We start from the raw sequence: 21,819 nt of genomic DNA, 5'->3' as shown, positions 1-21,819 counted from the left end.
CACCAAGATAGAACATATTCTTAGCTAACCTTAGTAAATTCAGAAGAATGGAACTCATAAAAAGTTTGTTCTCAGATCATAACTAAATAAAACTATGAACCCATAAGAGAAAGATATTTGGAGAATCCTCAGCTGTTTGGAATGTAAACAGTATGCTTCTAAATAATCCTCTGTGTCCCTAATCCCTGTCCACTGCTGTGATGGTTAACTTTATGAATCGACTTGCCTGGGCTAAGGGGTGTCCAGCAAGCTGGTAAATTACATCTGGGTGTGTCTGTGAGATGATTCCACAAGAGATGAGCATTTGGATTGGTAGACAGAGTACAGAAAACCACCATCACCATCATCCAGGCATCATCTAATCTAGTGAGGGCGCAAATAGCACAAAAAAGCCGAGGTAGGAGGAATTCGTTTTGCTTGAGCTGCGACACCTGTCTTCTCCTGCCTGCAGACATTGGTGCTGCTGCTTCTTGGGTGTTTTGGCTCTGAATTACACTACTGGCTCTCCTGGTTCTTTAGGTCCCAGTTGGCACATGGTACTATGGCTTGGCCTCCATGATGATGTGAATCAATTCCTCTGATAAATCTCCTATTACATTTATCCATATGATCCTATTGGTTCTGTTTCTCTGGAGATCCCAGAGTCAATAGAAACACTGATTTGTTCTTCATCTTGTTAATTTAATCATTTTAAGAATGCAGTCCTTTGGTCCTGGGTGGAACTCTCTATACTTCCTGGACTTGGGTGACTGTTTCTTTTCCTAGGTTAGGGAAGTTTTTAGTTATTATCTTTTCAAAAAATTTCTCAGGTCCTTTCTCTCACTCTTCTCTTTCTGGGACCCCAATAATGTGAATATTAGTGTGCTGCATGTTGTCCCTGAGTTCTCTTAAGCTATCCTCATTTCATTCTTTTTTCTTTTTTTCTGTTCTGCAGTAGTGATTTCCACTAATCTGTCTTCTAGCTCACTGATTCATTCTTCTGCCTCCTTTAGTCAATTTTTGGTTCCTTCTAGTGTGTTACTCATTTCAGTAATTTTATTCTTCAGCTCTAGTTGGGTATTCTTTATATTTTCCAACTCTTTGCTAAAAACTTCACTCTGTGCATCTATACTCCTCTTGAGTTCTCTGAACACCTTCACATCATTGCTCTAAACTCTTTCTCGGATATATTGCCTATCTCCTCATCACTTGTTTCTCCTTCTGGGATTTTATCTTGTGTCTTGGCCAAGAATACAAATCTCCTGGGATTGGTTTTTTCCTACAGCATAAGTCCCTTGAGATCTACCCCCGTAATTGGATGAGCCATATTTACTCATTTTTATTGCTGAGTACGATTTTGTGGTTTAGATGTACCACAGCATGTTGAATTATGCACCCAGGAAAGACATGTGGGTCATTTCCGGTTTTTGGCTGTTACAAATAAAGCGAGTATAAACACTCATGCATTGGCTTCTGTGTGAACATAACCTTTTCTTTCTCTGGAATAAAATGCCTGGGAGTACAATGGCTGGGTTGTAAGTAATGTTTAGTTTTATAACAAGCTGCCAAACTGTTTTCTAGGGTGGCCGAACCATTTTTTATTTTCCACCAGTAATGTATGGGCGATTGGGTTACTCCATTTCCTCCCCAGCATTTGGTGTTGTCAGTTTTCAAGATTTTAGTCATTCTGACAGGTGTGTAGTGATGGTTCATTGCGGTTCTAATGTTGATCATCTCTGCATGTGCTGACTGGCCATCTGTATCTCTTCTTTGGTGAAATGGTTGTTTGTGTCTTTTCCCATTTTTTATTTGGATTGTTGGGGATTTATGTTATTGGGTTTTGAGAGTTCTTTGTATATTTTATTTTTATATGTAAAGTAACTACAAAGTCTATAATTTAACTTTTATTGTTTTACTTTTCCCCTCCATGTTTTAAATGGAAGTACAATCAATTTACAATGTTGTCTCAATTTCTGGTGTACATCAGAAGAGTTCAGTCATACATATACATACATATATTCCTTTTCATACTCTTTCATTATAGGTTACCATAAGATGTTGAATATAGTTCCCTATGCTATATACTATAAGCTTATTGTTCATCTATTTTATATAGTTAGTCTCTGCAAATCTCAAGCTCTCAATTTATCCCTTCCCATCCCTTGCCCCACTGCTAACAATTAGTTTGTTTACTATGTCTGCAAATCTGTTTCTGTTTTGCATATGAGTTCATTAGTGTCCTCATTTTCCTTTCTTTCTTTTTTTTTTTTAAGATTCCATATATGATTGATATCACATGGTATTTTTCTTTCTCTTTCTGGCTTACTTCACTTAGAATGACGATGTCCAGGTCCATCCATGTTGCTGCAAATGGCATTATTTTATTCTTTTTTTTATAGCTGAGTAGTATTGCATTGTATATATACAACATCTTCTCTATTCAGTCATCTGTTGATGGACATTTAGGTTGTTTCCATCTCTTGGCTATTGTAAATAGTGCTGCTATAAGTTCACATTGGAGTGAATGTGTCTTTTCGAATTAGAGTTCCTTCCAGATACATGCCCAGGAATGGGACTGCTGGATCATATGGTAAGTTTATTTCCAGTTTTTTAAGGAAACTCCTTATTGTCCTCCATCATAGCTGCACCAAATTATATTTCCACCAACAGTGTAGGAAGGTTCCCTTTTCTCCACACTCTCTCCAGTATTTATTATTTGTGGATTTTTTAATGATGGCCACTCTGACTGATGTGATAGTAGTTTTGATTTGCGTTTCTCTAATACTTAGCAATATTGAGCATTTTTTTCATGTGCCATCTAGCCATCTGGATGTCTTCTGTGGAGAAATGTCTATTTAGGTCTTCTGCCCAGTTTTTGATTGGGTTGCTTGTTTGTTTTGCTATTAAGCTGTATGAGCTATTTGTATATTTTAGAAATTAGTCCCTTGTCGGTCGCATCATTTGTAAATATTTTCTCCCATTCTGTGGGCTGTCTTTTCATTTTGTTGATGCTATCCTTAGCTGTGCAAAAGCTTTTACGTTTAATTAGGTCCCGTTTGTTATTTTTGCTTTTATTTCCATTACTCTAGGAGGTGGTTAGAAAAAAACATTGCTGTGATTTATGTCAAGAAGTGTTCTGCCTATATTTTCCTGTAGGAGTTCTACAGTATCTAGTCTTACATGTAGGTCTTTAACCTATTTTGAGTTTATTTTTGTGTATGGTGTTAGAGAATGCTCTAATTTCATTCTTTTACAGGTAGCTGTCCAGTTTTCCCAGCACCACTTCTTGAAGAGACTCTTTTCTGGAGGAGGATGGTTTCCCCACCAACTTTCCTCCCACTCAGCTTCTGGTCTTTGGTCCGCGATGGCAAGAGCGCTAAGGAGGTGGTAACGTCAGTGTCTATAAAAAACTTTCCATTTAAGCAAAGGCCCAGGGTGCACCCCTCCTGGCTCTCAGCCAGGACCCTCCCCCCAAAATCCTCCTCCTAGGGTGCCACCACTGTGCATGCACTGCCCCTCATGCAGGCAACCCTGAACCTGAGATCTGCAGGCGGCTGCATGGTGCTGGGGTTGGCGGGGAGGGGAACACTGATTATCTGTCTGCCTTTAAAGAAGAATGAGTTTTCCTCTCAGAAGCATGGCACTGACAGCCTCACACACCACTGCTTTTTAAGGGGTTGACAGCCTGACCGCCAATGTGTTTTATTTCCAAAGAACCAAGTTGGTAAAGAACTCTTTTTTGCATTTTGTCCTTCCCTGAATGAGTGGTCATTGATGGCAAAAGAAAGAGGAAAGTCCATATGAAACTGTCTGGAAACATCACATCCCCTGATTAAGAGCTGGCTCCCTGAACTGCCACCAAGCACCTCACCCCCTCCTTCAGCCAACGCATTCACTTCTCAGGCTGCTCTGCAGTCAGGAAACTGCAAGTGGGGAGCTCAGCCTTGGGGAGTAAGATGTCAGCACGAATTCCTGGGGAAGCTGTTCTTCTCAAATGAAAAGACACTTTCAAGAAGAGAAGCAATTGGCCCACTCTGGAATGTGGATGTGATACCTGGAATGTGGATGTGATGCCTGGAGCTGCAGCACCTATTCTATGACCATGAGGCTGCATAAGGAGGGTGGAGCAGGGAGAGGCTGTGAGCCTGATTCCCTGAGAATGTGTAAAGCTGCTGCATCAGCCCTGAACCACTGACCTCAGGACTCACTGTTAGAGAAGCAATAACAGCAGTCCCCTCCTTTGAGCCCCTTGCAGCCCAATACTATTCTGAACCATCTTCTTTTGGAGGCTTATATCATGGCTCTCTGTGGTTGCTACCATTTCCTTGGCATCATAAAGGCTGAGAAGAGAGGCTGAGTCTATTCCCTGGGCAAGTTCCTGACACCTTCTTAGCTTCTCCTTACCATCCACAACCACTGGGATGACAAAAGCTGAACTGCTGGGATCTAGTATTTTCAGGAAGCCTCCTATAGCCTCTGCTGTAGTGTGGGACAGAAGGATGATGCCCTGGAGGAACCCTGGGGTAGGCTCCCTCTGGAGACGACTTCCCAGACAGCATCTGTACTGTTCTTCCCACCTATGGCAGGTCCTTTTGGGGGAGATGTTGGGCACTAACTGTGGCCAGGAAGGGAGCTAGCTAATCAAGGCTTCGAGGTTTATCTCTGAAGCAACGTTTAAGGATCAGGGTAAAGGTTTGGCTTCAGGATAGGCAGGATTTCCAGAGGTGACTGAGGATTTCAGTGTCTGGAGGGACTGTCCTGTGATGTCCATAATTGAGTGGTGATGTCCTTAAACATGTCCAATGAAAAGAGACCAAATATGGATAGTGGGTGGAAAGGAAGAGAAAGGGAAAGAAGAAATGGCAGAGGACTGGGGAAGGGTGAAGGGAAGGAGAGTGGAGAAGGGAAGGAGAAAAGGGTTCACCCCCAGGGATGTGGGTGCTGCGGTACTGGTGACAGACAAAGAGACAGGCTGGAAGGTCACGTGGCACCCCCTAGGCCACGCAGTGAACAGCACCACCACCCTCCTACAACATCTGCTCACTTCCATGCCAGCAACGTGCCAGCAACCCACTAGCAACACCCCTTCAACAGCCCAGCACCTTGGCTCAGGCCTGTTCTGTCCCCTGGTACTGGACTCTTGTCATCACAAGCTGCCTCCAAGACTTGTTCTAGCCCACCTCTCTCTTCTGTCTGCCCATCTGTCTGTTCTCCTCTGTTAGAATAATCGCTCCCCAGCTGAATGGAGCTTGTGGCTGCTCCGGGCATATCCTGCCTGGTAGGATGTAGCGTGGTGGGCTGGACTGTCTCCCCTACAAGGTAGTGAGGATCCCAAGGCAGAGGCACTGTTGTCTTTGGGTCCCTGAAATCTGGATGCATTCACTGAATGGACCCTTGGCCCCCCACCAAACAAATAGTGCAGGACTACTGGACTTTAGCACCCATCAGCTCCGTGAAGGAGGGTAGTAATGCTTAAAGCCTCAAATTCTGCAGAGCATTTGTGTTCTCTCCAAAAACGTGTGAGGCCCTGACACGCTGTGCAGAAGTTACCCAGCCAGCAGGAGCTGCTTATATGTGCTTTGCTTCTGCTTGTGCAGAAGGGGGCCCTGGAGCACCTGCCCCGCAGCGGTCATGAGAAGTGGACAGGTCAACGTGGGACCTTGATCTTCCCCTGACCACAGAGAGTCTCTGGGAGATTGGACCAGAAGTCCTGCCCCTGGCCTGGATCCCAGGTCCTGAGAAAGGGCCCTCTTGCCTCCCAAGAGCTGCAGGGAGCTTCGAGGAGAGCCAGAAGCCATGAGGGAGGGGCCAGCACTCACTGGCCAAAAAGCTTCATGATGAAATATGTTTCCCTGTGGCCAAGGCAAGATGTTTGGAAATAGTACAGGAGAGTAATGCGATGGTCTGTTACAGTCAGCTGCCGCCCTGCTCCCCTTCCTTCCGGACCCACATCACCATGTGATGAGCCACCATGTATTTCCTGGGACCACAGTCAGTGATGCTGGCGACCCTGAAATCCATCTGTCTTTCCTTCCTTAGTCTCCTGGGAAATCTCCGTGTAACCAGAGACAGAAGTGACAGAAGGAGGGGTTTCCCCTTCTTTGCAGAGCTGGTCACACATCCATCAGCAGTTAACATTCCAAATAAAACCCCCACCATTTCTACAGCAGACACATAACGCATGGACTGAAGACAAGCTCCACACGGGTCCATCTTACTGGTGGCTGGAAGTGTGCAATGCGCAGCCTGTGGGGCTAGCCCGGTGAGACTTTCTGCAGCCCTGAAATGGCTTCTGGCAGGAAACTCCCATGTAATGGTTTGAATGCAAATTTCCATCTTTTGATCCAAAAGCCTACTCTAGAGCAGAGGCTGGGAAACATTTCCCACAAAGCACTAGTTAGTAGATATTCTAGTCTTTGCAGGTCACACAATCTCTGTGGCTGCGTCTCAACTCTGCAGCTGGGGCACAAAAGCAGTGGCCACAGACAAGACGCCTTTGAACGAGTTTGGCTGGGTTCTAATAAAACTATTATAAACAGGTGGTGGGCTGCAGTTTGTCGACTCTGCATTAGGGGAACTTTTAAAAATTCCACCGAAGATTAATTACATACACATAAAATATGCACCCATGTGAAAGGGCACCCCCAAAAGAGCTGTCTAAGGGTGGACTGCCTCCTGCCCCACCAGGACCATCCCTCCCTTCTCTGTCCCCCACCCCGGGCACCATCAGGTGGTGGCGGGCGTACCTTGTTCTCTCTGCTGATCTCTCTGCTCCATGGACACCAGGGCAGAGAAATGCGCTTGGTCATAGGCAAGAACCAGAGGTGAGCAGTGGCATCTGTTGGGAGGCACCTCCAAGGGCAGGTAAATCCCTCCAAATGGGATCGGAGCAAACGCTGCAGACACAAACAAGGGTGAGGGCACGGGGAGGAGGAGGGGGCACGGGCACAGGGATCCCTATGGGAGGCCTGTCTCTGCTCCCGTGTCCCTAGAGGCGGCCCTGGGAGTGACCAATGTATTCCCAGCCCCCTGCCCACTGTGATAACCACGGCCACGAGAGGGCGGGGAAGGGGTGACCTTCCAGGTCCATCTAGCATCCCAGACCCTCCCCTGTTCCTCCTGTTCAGAGAGTGTGGCCTCCCAGTGGGCTCCAGCAAGGCAGGAGGGAGGATATGCCTGGAGCCCTCCCTGCCTGGGCTGACCCCAGTCCCTCCGAGGCCTCAGCTGAGGGTGGAGGCACATCGTGTGGCCTCCCTGGGCTTTGGGCTCCTTGTCGGTAAATCAAGGGACAATGTCCACCCCGGAGGGATGGCCTGCATCCTCACCTCCTCCTCCCCCCGTCCTGACTCCACCACAGCCTGGCAAGGGACTCTGTGGTCTCTCCTTCCCTTTCTCCTCTGTAATGCACGTGCAGAGAGGCAGGAGGGGACCTGGGACAAGGCCCGCACTGCTGGAGGGTGTGGACACCGGGAGCCCCTCGGGGTTGGTTCCCACCCTGACTTAGCCAGATTTCTGCTGGCTGCCCACCATTGACACCCAGGGTGGATGCTTGGCCGAAAGCAATCCCTCCTTCCTCTAGGAGGAAAAAAAACACACGCGGAGAAATAACAGGATCTTTGTCCAGGCAGAGTAAGGCTCTGTGTCCAAGCCCAGCCGTGATGTTTGGTTGTGTCTTCCTTAACTGGGATGTATGCTTTCTGGCTGAGGAAGAAAGCTCATCTGTTTTGCAGAGGGGTCGGTACAGCTCAGCGGTACAGCACATGCTTAGCACGCACGAGGTCCTGGGTTCAATCCCCAGTGCCTCCATTAAAAAAAAAAAACCTAACTACACCCCCAAAAATTAAAAATTTAAAATACATGTTTTATCACATGTAGACTTACCTTCTCCGCCCGAGTCCCTCAGCATCGTATCTGCTACCACGACAATGGGTCTTCTTAATATGTGGGCCAGGACGAAGACATGGAACTCCTCCAGACTCTCATACACGGGGTCCTCGGAGTTGTCCACGCTGGGAGACATGGCAAAGCAAGCCTGTCACTGGACTGAGTCAGGACGGGGGAGTGGAGGACAGAGCAGCTCCCCTCTGGACCTCACCTCCCCGGACCCCAGCCGTCATGGCCATCTGAGGCCACCTCTCTCCACACCACCCAGCGATGGCAGACACAGCGGCTCCAGCTCTCTACCCCCACCCTGGGTTGGGTGGTCTCAGGGGAGAGCCTGAGGTATAGAGAACCCGGTGGAGTGGGCTGCTGGCCACCTTGAAGATGTGGTCTCCCTGGTGACAGAGGCAGCCCACCTCAAGTACGCGGGGCCGGTTCTCTGGGGAGGGTGGGTAACAAGGGTGCGGTGGGAGCAGGGGGATGGATGCTTCCCTTTGGGTTCACTCCTACGTCCAGCAGCTTAGGCTGAAGCTTTACCCGCGGGCTGGCAGGCGTGCCTGGAAACATCTGATGGGCCCGGGGTGGTCTGTGACTTCCAAGCTCTGAGGGGCTTTCCTGGGAATTCCCAACATAAGAGGGTGGGGAGAAGGCTGCCTTAGTGGGAGGGAGGGAGTGACAGATGCCCAATTCTGGCCACTTGGACCCTCTCCAGCCTGTCCCCTGACTCTTGTCCCCGGCTTAGGGAAAGAGCAGGTCTAAGAATTGCTTCCACTTGGAACAGTAGAATCTGGACAGAGGACTGTAGCCTTGAAGTCTCTCAACAACCAGGTTACCCCCAAAAGAAGAAACATGGAAGAGGGGAGAGCCCCTGTCCCCAGCTCAGTGGGACCTCTGTGGCATCTCTGGTGCCAGCCAGGTTTGCCTCTTGGGCACTCGAATGGGGGCTGTGAATGAAATATATTCCCACCGTATCAGTAAACCAAGGACGCTGCAGCCACCAAGCCATCAGCCACTGCAGCCACCCACAGCAGTGCCTCCTGAGGGAACTTGGGGTGGGAAAGAACAGGACACTGGCCCTCGACAGCTAGGTGCATAGCAAAGGAATGATCTCCATGAGCCCAGACTTTCACATCTTCTCATATATAGAAAAGCACTAAATTCCTTAACTTGAGATATCTGGTTTTCTCTAATTAACAATCATCTTTTGATGTTCTGACTACCTGGTCTTTGAAGCAAAAACTCCTATAGATATATATATATATATACTGGCTCCTCCCCACCTCTTTGGAGCAGTCCCTTAGAGCAATCTGAGAGGCTGCCTCTAGGGCTTAAGTCCTCAGAATGTCTGCTGAACAAAACATAATTCTCAATTTTTACGTTATGCTTTTTTTTTTGCGTTGATCCAGGGCCCCCAGAATTAACCGAAGGGGATCTGTGAGGATTGGAGCAGGTGGGGATCAGAGCCAGCAAGTATGGCCCCTCTTGAGAACCCTGGGGTGGGATGGCCTGGACAAACAGTGCTGCATACACAGCCTGCAGCCACCTGCTACAATTGCTTCTTGAACGAAGGCTGTGAATCCTTGGGAACACGTGGCAGTCACCTGGGGATTTTGTTGTGATTGTACCTACTTGTGATTGCACAAGTTTTTTCTTGTTCACTTTTCTAGTGCCTTAATATATCTTATTTTAGTACCTTAAAAAATTTGGCAGCACCCAAAAGCTCACAAAACAGTTGCACATAAAGTATAACTTTTTTCCCTGAACCACTTGAAAGCAAATTGCCCACCTGAAATCCCATCCCCCTGGTGGAGTCAGCGTGCATTTCCTGTGAACGGGGCGTTCGCCTCTGGAATCACAACAGGATCCTCACTGGGACCGGGTCTGGTCCCCAGGACAGACCCCAGTCACCATCTGCCTGCTGTTCCAGCAGGGCCTCTGAACAGAGGCTCTAATGCCAGGTGACATGTTGCATCGGGCCGTGCTGTCCCTTACCCTCCCTCTGTCTGGAACATTCGTCGGCATACTTGACATTCGCGACCTGGGAGGTTTTGAAGGCTGCAGGCCTGGTTCCGTCTCGAATGTCTACAGTCCAGGTTTGTGTTTGCTCACAATCAGAGCAGACTGGGTTCCGCTGCATCCTTCTCGTGGCATCCCACTGGGTGTCCTGGTGGTGACCCGGTCTCCCTCAGGGCCATCTGCCAGGCTCCCCTCTGCACAGCTGCTCACTTCCCCTCCATAATTAATACGCATTTTATGGGGAGGAACTCTGAACCCACACCCATATCCCATTCCTCACCAAACCCTGCTACATTATTATCATGATGGATTCCCGGCTTCTATTTTATCCAATGGGTTATAATTCATTAGTGTGATTATTTTGATGCTCAGATACTACTTAATTTGGTCAGCGGGGCTCATTCAAGCTCATGTGACAGCCTGCATTTTTTTTATTAGTCTAGTCAGTTACAATGTGTCCGTTTCTGGCATTCAGTGTAATGTTTCAGTCATACATATAATACATATATATTCATTTTCATGTTCTTTTCCATTATAGTTCCCTGTGCTATACAGAAGAAATTTGTGTTTTTAATCTATTTTATATATACTAGTTAATATTTGCATTGGTTTTTAGAGCACATTCTTGCTTTCCAGCACAAGAAGGTGGTCCAAGTTCATCTTCTGCCTCAGCCCTGGATTCAGCCATTTCTCCTGTTTTTTTTTTTAAATAGTGGACAGTGGTGTTTAGAAGCCAAAATATGATTATTGCTAATGTCATTGCCCTTAGACTCAGTAAATAGAGGTAGGGGACGTGTGTGTGTGTGTGTACACCCACACACGTACACAGATAGTTTCATCTGTCATCTATTACCTATTATCTATCTATCTATCTATCTATCTATCTATCTATCTATCTATCTATCTATCTATCATCTCTCTACTATCTATCTGGATCTTTGAGTTCCCTAATTCTTTCAATTCTAATGGGACAAGTTCATTCTACTTGTAACGCCTTCCTCCAACAGTGAGGCACCTGGATTCTATCAGTCTTGATCTATTTCCTTGTTTGACCCATCTCCTTTTATGGAAACAATCCCCCAATGCTGCTGCCCCTCCCCTGAGATGCCCTTCTCACTCTGTCTGGCTCTGACTCCCTGGCCTCGGTCCTCTGTGTCCTGCCAACCCCCTTCTCCCTCGCCACCCACTGCAGATGCCCACCTTGCTTTGAACCTTAAGGCTTTAGGACTGGATTTTTTTAAGAAGGGAAGGGAAGTGGAAGAGGAGTGTGTTGAAGACATACATTCAAGCCGAGGCTAACACAATGCCCCTGGGTGTGCATCTGAAAACATCTCAGATGATCATCCTGTCCAGTCATAGTTCAGAGGGTGTGTGGGGTCAAGTGCTCCTGTGTTCAAGCAGGTGGACAGTTGAACCAGACAATTAGCAGCAGAGAGAAGACAGCTTGGAGGTACAACATGCCCCTCTGCATGGCCGGCTGACTGCCCTTGGGCAGGACCCTGAAGCTGCCCAGGTGGGTTTCCTGGTCTGTGACTCTTGCTGGGGTGAGCTTTAAGGCTGCCATTTAAGCCAGGATGCCCCCAAATCTGCACTGTGCCCTTCCGCCGCTACCTGGGGTGCCGCCTTGCTGGCTTCGATTGTATTTTCAATTAGCAAAGTCTTTAAAGATTTGACCTGGGTTCCACATCGGCAAACGTGAGACCTCATTGGGTGAACGAATGTTCCTTCTGCTTGGTTGTCTGGTGGGAGGCACAGAACCTTGAGGACTCTTCCTAAGAATGCCTTGCTTCCCACAAGGGGCCAACTTCTGACCCTGGAGTGCCAGCCCGCAGTGTGGGCACCTCCCAGCAGCGGAAAGCCACTCACTTGTCCTTAGAAGACTGACTTATGTTCACATCCCTGAGACTGTGCATTGTGAAAGCATTTAGGATTCCAGTTATTTCTGAAAAAGTCCAATTGAAGAGAAAGGCAGCAAACACACTATAAACTTATGTAGACACGACAATGAAATTATAGAAACTCAGTCACAGAAGGAGAAACACACAAGAGAAGTGGGGAACCAGAGTGTAAGTGCTCCCTGGGGCTGCCCAAGAGTCCTCGAAGGACTCCCTCTTCTCAGTCTTTTTTTCTCTTTGTTTTAACAGCCTCTCAGCCTCCATGATCCACCCCATCAAAAGAACAAGTGACCTTGTCTTCTATAAAATGCTCGAAAACAAAGTTGATTATTTTCATCACAAAGCTCAGGATAAGTTGCTGATTCTGACTCTCCATGCCTGTTTCACATTGGTTAAGAGCATGGGTTTACATTTGCGGCCAGTCCCAGGTTCAGATTCTGGCTCTGCCTCTTTCGGGTTGTGAGACATTGGGAACTGATTTCATTTTCTGAATCACAGGTTTCAGGTCTATCACTGGTGATGACACTGACAGCCTCACAGCCATGCCTGACGCGTAACATAACACATGAGTGTGCTTGCTAGATGGCACAGCTCTAATTCCTGCCTGATAATGCTGTCCTTACCAATCTCTAGAGAATCCCGATCCTCTAAGAGGGCCAACCCTTCCTGTTCCAGCTCCCAGTCAAAGGTTGTGCAGGAAAACAGTGTGAGCGCTCATCCCATCAGGGATGACCTGGGCTCCCTGCCTCCTAACAGGTCAGGTCTGGGCACTGGTGTCACAGCCTCGGGCAGGAATGCCTCCCCAGGGTGTGTGTGGAGGCACAAGTGGTGCCTCCACTTGCCTGCTGGTCCTGGATCATGGTTTGTATGAACACACAGCCCCATGTGGCCAGCACTGAGCTAGGGTTTGGAAGAGAATCCTAAAGATGCATTGGATTGGTTGCACCAAAGGATACTGCAGTTTGAGGAGGGTGTAATATGACCCATTCACAAGCCCTGCATGAGCAGGGGCTCAGGACAGGGCTATGTGCACAAGACAGAAAGGGGATTAAGTACCTGGCAGTTTATAAAAAGGCAGAGCTTCACAAGACAATCCCATAAGGTAGTTTATGAACTCCTGGACTCCCCTCTCCCCAACCCTGAGCTGCCCATGCCTGGATCTGGTCCTCATCAGTACCCCAAAGGCTCCAAGGACTGACTGAAGAGACCACCACCCAGGTCACAGACTGAGTGATGTGTGGCTTAGCCAAAAACAACAACAAAGGCTTTAAAAACTGAAGAAGTTGGAACCACAGTCCAGAGAAGGCAGGTGGAAACTTGCAGTATGAACCTAACCAGGCTGAATGCCTGCTAACATAAAAATGTCAACATCTTCCATAGATTATAAACAAGACTTAGAGTCTCATAACATAAGATCAAAAATGCTGTGGATGCAATCCAAATGTACTTGACGGATGAAGGATCACTGAAATCTCAAATGTCCAAGGAAGAGAACAATCAAAAGACACAAACTCTGAGTTGACAGGTGTTGGAATTATCTGACAAAGATTTTGAAGATGTTATTATTAAGATGCTCCATTAAGTGACGGACATTTTAGAACCGAAAAATACAATGGTTGGAAGAAAAACTTCACTGAATGGACTCAATAGTAGATTGCAGGTGAGAGGGGAAAAGAGTCAGTCAGTCTGAAGACAGATCAGTAGATGATTCCAATCTGTAGAAGAGGAGAAGAAAGGACTGACAAAATGAGAATTTCAGTGACTTGTCAGACAATGCCAAAGGTGTAATGCTCATGTTACCAGAGTCCCAGAAGGAGAGCACAGTGCTCCTAAAAAGAAAAAAATATTTAAAGATATCATGACTGAAAATTTTCTAAGTTGGGCAAAAGACACAAATCTATAGATTTAAGAAGCTGAAAGAAATAAAGAGGAGAAACTTAAATCCATGACCAGACACAACAAAATCAAATGGTCAAAACCCAAGGACAGAGAAAATATGTTGAAAGCAGCTAGATCAAAGTGACACATTCAACAGGGGAACACTAATTTGAATGACTATAGATTTCTTATCTGGAACCATGGTGGTCAGAAGAAGGAGGAACAAAATCTTTGAAGTACAGCAAGAAAAAGGTGTTAAACTAGAATTCTATACCCAGTAGAATATCCTTCAGGTATAAAGGTGAAATAAAGATAGTTTCAAATAAAGGAAAGGTAAAGGAATTCATGGCCAGCAAATCTCTAAAAGAATTAAAGGAAAATGTTCAGACTGATAGAAAATGATACCTCAAGAAATGCTGAAACATCAGAAAATGGTCATCATCTGCATACATATAATAGACTATCCTTTTTCTCTTGAGTTCTTTACTATATATTTGAAAATTCACATTAAAATGACAACATCAGCTGATATGGTATTTAAAGGATGTAGATAAAATACTTAAAATTATAACACATGGGAGAGGATAAGGGACCTATATGGTGGTAATGGATTTTGAATTTCACTTGAATTCCAAAAAGGATTGTTTAAAGTATGCATATTGTAATTACTAGAGTCATCACTTAAAAACTATAAAAAGAGATATCAAAGATTACAAAAATTAAATTAAAATAGAATTATAAAATAGTCAAATAACTGAAACATGGGAAGGGGAACAGAGGAACAAAAAAATACAGAGGGAAAGAGAAAACAAACAATAAAATGGAAGATCTAAATCCAAACATGTCAATAATTACATTAAATATATATTGTCTAAACGCAGCAGTTAAAAGATAGAAATTGTTAGAAATGATAACAACTATTCACTGTGTTGCAGAAATTCACTTCAAATATAATGATACAGGTAGGTTAAAAGTAAAAGGATGGGAAATTGCAGATCATGAAAATTTTAATCAAAAGAAGTTTTATCTATACCAAGCAAAGTAGACTTCAGAGCAAAGAAAATGGCCAGGGATAAAGAGACATATTATATAATGATAAAAGGATACATTTGCTAAGAAGACAGAACAGTCCTAAATGAACATGGATTTAACAATAAGACTTTGAAATACTTAGAAGAAAAAATTGACAAAACTGAAAGGAGAAATAGAAACAACCCAAGTATAATTGTAGGGTTCCAAACTTCTCTCTTGGTAACTTGAAGAACAGGTAGACAGAAAATCAGCAAGGATATATAAAAATTGAACAAAACCATCAATCAATTGGATTTAACTGACATCAACAGAACATTCCATTCAACAAGTACAGAATACACATCTTTTTAAAATGCACATGGAATATTCACAAAGATAGAAAATACATTCACTTCTTAGCAAACCTTAACAAATTTCAAATAATTTAAAATCATACCAATTATGTTCTCAGACCACACTGCAATTAAACTAGAATCAGTACAGAAAGACAACAAAAATCCGTTACATAATACAATTTTAAATAATTCAGTGGTCAAAGAGAAAATCTTAAGGGAAATTAGAAATATTTTAAACAGAATGAAAATAAAAATGCAACATATCAAAATTGGTTCTATGCAGCTAAGCAGTTCTTAGAGGGAAATTTATAGCCCCCAAATGCATATGTTACAAAAAAGAAAGCTATCAAATCAACAATCTCTGCTTTTACCTGAACAAAGTAGAGAAACTAGCACAAAATAAACCCAAAACAAGTAGAAGGAGGGAAATTCTAAAGGTAGGAGCAGAAATCAATGAAATTAAAACCTAGAAACTAATAGAGATATTTAAACCAAAATTGGTTCTTTTAAAAGAGCAGTACATTAATAAAATTTTAGAAAGGCTGACAAAGAAAAAAGAGAAGGACAGTAACTGCTGAATCTAAAAAGAAAGAGGGAATATCACCAAAGTACCCTCCATATATTAGGTTAAAAAAGGAAAATTACAAATAATATTATGCACATAAATTCAACATCTTAGATGAAATGGGACAATTTCTCAAAAACAACAAGGTACTCAAACCTACTTATTTCTATTTTCCTTAACTATAAAAGAAATTGAATTTATAGCGAATAACTTTCTGAAAAGGAAAATTTGGTTGCAGATGAATTTGTAGATTTGGTGAATTCTACCAAATATTTAAAGAAGAAATATCACCAGTTCCATACAATTTCTTCTAGAAAATAGAAGAGGGAGTAATAGTTCCCAAATTGCTTTATAAGACTAACATAACTATGATACCAAAACTAGACAAAGGCAGTAGTATGTAAAAAGAAAACTACGTTTCAGGAACCTCCATGGCCACAGATGCAAAAATCCTCAACACAATATTGCCCAACTGAATGAACAAAAGAGAGAGTCGAATTCATCCTTGGAATGCAAGGCTGGTTCAATATTCAAATATCATTCAATGTAACTGATCATATTAATGGTCTCAAGAAGAAGGAGAAAAATCCACACATCATAGTAATTGGTGTAGAAATTTATTTGATGAAAGTCAACTTTCATTAATGATGGAAATTCTCAACAAAAAGAACAGAAGGAAATTTCTTCAACCTGATAAAAAATACTAAAAACCTACAGCAAATAGCACATTGATGAAAGAGTTCTAAGACTGGTAACCAGGGAAGGGCGTCCTTTCTCACCATGCCTACTCAACATTGTACTAGAAGTCCTAGCTAGTGCAATAAGTCAAGAAAAAGAAATGAAAGGCTTGGAAGAAGAGACTGGAAAGGGAGAAATAAAACTATCCCTACTCACAGATGATATGAACGTCTATGTAGAAAATTCCAAGGAATCTAAAAAGCCTCCTAGAACTGACAAATGAGTTTAGTAACATCACAGAACAAAGACAACACAAACATCAATCACATTTCTATAACTAGCAATGTACGACTGCTGACCCAGATGAAAACACAGACCCAAGTGCATTTGCATACACGTGTGCATGCACACGCACACAGCCTTTTACAATCACTCCAGATGAAACACTCAGGTATAAATCTAATAAAACAGGCATAGAACTTGATGCTGAAAATTGTAAAATGCTAATGAAACAAATCAAAGACCCAAGTAAATGAAGAGACATACTGTGCCTCCCTGATACATGGAAAAAGATGTGTAAGTAGATTCAACATTTTATATATTTCAATCCTCTCCAAATTCATGTATAGATTTAATGCAATACCAGTAAAAATTCCAGCAAGATATTTTCCAGATATAGGTAAGATGATTCCATACATTTATATGGCAAAGCAAAAAAAAAAAAAGACCAGAAATATTAAAAAGGAAGAATAAAGTTGGAGGAATAATGCTACTGAATTTTAAGATCTATTACAAAGCGACAGTAGTCAAAAGGGTGATATCGTCAAAAAGATGGACACATATCCTTCCTATTCGCGGGAACGTGTCCCTTTGCAATGTGACTGCCCCTCCTCCCATTAAGGATGGAGTCTCTTTCTCTTTTCCCAGAGTCTGGCTCAGCCACGAGACTTGCTTTGGCCAGTGCGACGTCAGAAAACCCGATGCAAGCAGGGGCTTGAGAAGCACCTTCACAGTGAGGGCTGCCCCTCTTCCTGCCCTGACTGAAAGGAGCCTGAGGCTTCTCAAGGATAAAAACGCACCAGGACAGAGGCCAGCGAGAGTCAGAGCATGTGAGTGAGGCTATCCTGGACTACCTGAGTGGCCGCAGGCAATTCCAGCTCAGATTGCTGATGCCCAGAACATGAGCATATCTGGAGGCTTTGCTATATAAGCCACTCAGTTTTGGCGCTGTTTACTACACAACCATCAAAAGTGGATACAGCCCAGCAGAGAGGGTGCTACCAAGTGCATTGTACATCTGAGCAACACGGAGGCTCAGAGAGCTTGGGAGATGTGTTCGAGATCACACACCCAGCCTGAGATGCTAACCCAGGTCATCTGGGTCTCTGGTCGGGGTCCACCAGGCAGCCCCTCTTCCTACTTCTCAGCTGCCTTGAAGCTGGATGAAGCACCCGAGGCTGTCACTAACTGACGTTCAGAGATTTTAGCAGTTTTAGAACAAGCATGGGTTCCTCCTGCTGCACACGGTCTCCATTCTCAGAGTGTATGGCGAGGGGGGCGGTGATGGATAATCTCCCTCCAGCACTGGTTTCTGTGCAAACTTAGGGTGGACTTACTTCCTTCTCTCCTCCTAGTTTTCCTTTTCCTTCTGGGGAACAGCCCTTTCCTCACAGTCCCCACGTGGGTTGGAGCGCCCGGGATGGAGGCTCTGGCAATAGGCAAGCTGAGTTCACTTTTGGCTGTGGGGTGGTCACACACCCAGCAGCCCCCTTGGAGGTCAGGCTTCACATGTGGCGCCTCAGAGGGTCCCTGGAGGAGCCGCAGCCCAGAACGTCTGATTTCTTTTATTTTAGCCACTGAGAAAAGGACACATTTTGATTTGCAAGTAGGAGTGTCAGAGAGACCTGGTCCTGCAGTTCTGAGCTGCACCCCGCTCGGAAGCACCCGCCTCTGCCTGGTCCTGGATCTCACTGTGCTTGCCGCGTCTGCATCTGCAGGTACCATCCCTTCTTTCTCCTGCATCTGAGCTCAGCAGGAAGCCCACACCATCCTAGTCTTCCTGGGGTCTCACAGGGCGCCTTACTCTGTGGTCACCAGTCCTAAGCAGCCTGTCCATGGTGGTTTCTGCCCGGACCCCAGCCTGGTCCCTGCCCTTCTCCTTGAGCCAGCTGTGGACATGCATCCCTGCCTCCGGAGTCTCCTGACAGAGCTCAGCCAGTGAGCCTGGGGAAGGGCCACTGCGAGTTGGGCAGGAGGAAGTCAGGAGGTGGACCAAGGGCATCCCCAGGTCTGACCCTCAGTCCCTTCGGCCTCTTCAGATGTTTAACCTGGTTGCTTTCTGGGAAAGTAGTTGGTTTAAACAGTGATGCAGGGCCAGTGTCCAGGCAGGGAGTAGCAGAGTGTGCTCTGTCCCATCTGTGCTGGTGACAGCAGGCCAGGAGCTGGCAGGAGCCGGACAGAGGGAAGGACCAGCCAGCACCATCCCTCACCCCCGGGAGCCAGGGTCTGAGGGAGCCTGGTGTGGAAGCCAACACAAGGAAAGCCATTTTCGTGTTTCTCACCATTGTCCCTGCAAATGTGCTCTCTTGACTAGAGCCCTCCCTCCCCGGAATGCACTCTGGAAAATCTGCATGACCTTTCTGATCACTTTTCCTTGTTCTGTTCTGGGGGTTATGTCAGTCCTGAGCCAAGCCCACTGCAGCCCACCCAGTTCTTCTCTGGTTCTCCCTTCATCTCCACCCTGTCCTCTGGCAGGACCCATGTCCCCTGTGGGGCCAGCACAGGCCAGAGAGGAGAGGCTAGAGGGCAGCCAAGTCCTTCAGGGCTCTCCTGCTTCGGGTGCCCGCTGGGCTTGGGGGAGGCCCCAGTGCTGACCCCACTTCCAAGGATGTGCATTTGCAGCTCTTCAGACCTCCCCCCAGCTGAGGGTTTCTGCCCTCTGTTCCCTGGACACAGGGCTGGTACCCAGGGGTATGGCTGGCCTGCCCTTCAGGCCTGGCCTCTGGGCTTCACCCTCATCATAGGCAGAGTCCTGAAGAGAGCCTGTCCTGGGCCACCTCCCAGGATTCATGCCCGGAGCTTGGGAAGTATGCATGACCCCCGGGGGCATCCAGCCTCCACTTTCAGAGCCTTGGGGCAGGCGCTGGGTACCCATCTCCATGGCCCTTGAGCCTCAGGGATGCTTCACATCCCTCAGCTCAACTTGAGGAGGGACCCCTCCTAACCTCTTCCAGAGAAGACAGAGGCAAAATGCAGACGCTGAAAACCTGCTCAGGGAAAGTCTCTTTTTTGGACTTTTGAACCCCAAAGGAAGGTAGATCCCCCAGCCGGGGAGCCTCTCCTGGAGGGAGGAAACAGCTCTGTTCTCGGTTGGCATGACCACATGACAGCCGACCAGAGGGGAGGAAAATGTGTGGGGATCGCATGATGGCGACTAAAGGCTGGTGTCTCTCACAGAGCTCACGTGTTTACAAAAGCCACGTGTCAGAACCAAAATAGCCTTGATTCTAGCAGCTCCCCACCTGCTTCTGGGATTTACCTGTTGCTGTGGGCCAGGGGCCCATCCTGCGGGCTGCAGTCAATCTGGCCAGCAAACTCTGTGCCCTGGCTCGAGAGGGCAATGAGGTGGGGGAGGATTTGAGCCCCTGGGACCATTTGAAATCCAAGAGAAACCAGCCACGGGGCTTGGACACCACTCTGCAGAGCGTTTCTGAGCCATGGTCCGGCAGAGGGACGGGGAAGAGGGTGCTCCCACGGCACCCATCAGAGTCCTGCCAGCATTGGTGTTGCCCACCTTCCCCAGCACTTCTGCGCCGCCTGATGGAAGAGGACGCCAGTGGCCAGTGTGATGCTCGCCTGTCCCCAGAACCTGCTGGTCCAAGTTGCATGGACCGGACTCCAAAAGATCAGGGGATGTGTTGGGGGAAAAGTAACATCTCCCATTTGACATTCATCCCTACTGACGAGACACACTTTCATCTGTACAACTGAAACCAAACAGATGGTGAAGGGGTCCTGGAGGAGGGGGACATCTGGAGGCCCAGGGCAGCACCATTGGGTCTGGAGGTCTCAGCAACACCCGAGCGCCCTGCCTGTGGGCTGGGTGAGGGGTCAGCTGGTCCTACATCCTCTCCCCTCACCCTATAATCTTCAAGGCTTAAGAGATGGGGGAAAGAAGCGGGTAGCAGGGAACACTGCCACTGCCACTGCCCATCACCATCACCTAGGGGCCACTATGGGGTGGTCCTGCCTTGATCTCAGCACACCTGAGTCCCAGTGAGGGGAGACAGGGATAAAGAGGCATCGGATGCTGCACCCTCAGCTCTCCTGCTCTGAGTCCCCTTGGTCCCAGGGAGGAGGCCATGGCCTTAGGAGTCAGATGGCCTGGACCAGCCATGTGACTGCCTGCCAAGTGCCTCCTGGATGAGAGGACTCGGGGTACACAATATGCGGCGACGGTCACTTGCCATTCGTATCATTACCGCTGTCGCTCCCCACCCTTCTCCCACCCAGGAAGTGACTCCGGCTGCATCCAGGCCACCAGCACCTGCGGCAGAGGCTGGAGGGGCAATGGGGACAAGGATGGCCGGGAACACTTTAGACACATCCCAGGCATGACTCAGCAGTGTGGGAGAGTACAGAGCGGTGTTTTCAGGAATGGATTGAGTCTGTAGAATATTTGTCCCCAAATGTCCTAACAAGATAGACTTTTGGTGCAGACACGCCTTATGATTAAAACAAAGCAACAAAACAGCCCCGTAGGAAGAGTGTTCACGGGCTTCCTTAATATCTCGCCTTTGACGGGCCTCGGTCCAGCGCTGTGGGGGAAATGCCCACCCTGCTGTGGCGGAGGCTGAGGTCCCCCCGGATGCCCAGAGGGGGCGGCCAGGACGCACTGCCTACAGGTCCTGTGTTTGCCTGAGGCTTTTTCTGGGGTTGACCACCTGGCCCTCAGCTTGAAAAAGTACGAACGTGTCTTTTGCACTCCGGGGCCAAAGGCACTGTGGTTGCCGTTGGCCCGCCCTTCATTCCCACACTGGAACTGGGACTGGGACCGGGACCGGGACCGGGACGTTCTAGCTGCGTCTGCGGGGACAGCTACTCCTCGCGTGTGCGCAGCCGCAGAGCCTTTGGGCCGGGACCACGCATGACGTCCACGGAGCCCGTCTGGGAGATGCTGGGCTCGCCTAACGATCTTTGGTTTCACTGTGACCTCTTGAAGCCAGAAATGAGATATTTAGATGAAAAAATCCAAACCACCAGTCTGTGGCTTCAGAGCCTGGAGAGTACATGGGCAGTGTGGGACCCACCCCCACCCGTGCCTCCCGCCCAGGCTGAGCCCCTCCCCACCGCCGCCCGAAATGGAGGCGGGGTGGGTGGGCACGTGTGAGCTCACGCCTCTGCAGGGGGAGTACACAAAGGGGCTGCGTGCGTGTCCCCAAACATCCGGCAGGGTCCCGCCGTCCCGCACCACCCCGCGCTGCGTCCTCGGTAGAATTCTCAAGTCTGAAATTGGGGGTCCTTGTGTTGCCCCCAGCTTGGAGGTCCCACAGGCTCCCCC

General features: G+C 47.1%; 1 protein-coding gene across 1 annotated transcript in view; it reads right to left on the bottom strand.

Moving 5' to 3' along the window:
- OTUD7A (OTU deubiquitinase 7A) overlaps positions 1-21,819 on the bottom strand; it is a 208,576-nt gene that overhangs the window by 9,671 nt on the left and 177,086 nt on the right. The window contains exons 10-11 of the mRNA XM_072950654.1: positions 7,861-7,988; positions 6,726-6,875 (exon numbers count right to left, since the gene is read on the bottom strand). Coding sequence (XP_072806755.1) covers positions 6,726-6,875; positions 7,861-7,988 — 278 coding nt within the window. The remainder of the gene's footprint in view (positions 1-6,725; positions 6,876-7,860; positions 7,989-21,819) is intronic.

The sequence above is a fragment of the Vicugna pacos genome, chromosome 27 (assembly GCF_048564905.1).
Source record: "Vicugna pacos chromosome 27, VicPac4, whole genome shotgun sequence".
Classification (NCBI taxonomy): Eukaryota; Metazoa; Chordata; class Mammalia; order Artiodactyla; family Camelidae; genus Vicugna; species Vicugna pacos.
Note: the sequence above shows the minus strand (reverse complement) of the source record. Positions and strands in the feature narration are given on the sequence as shown.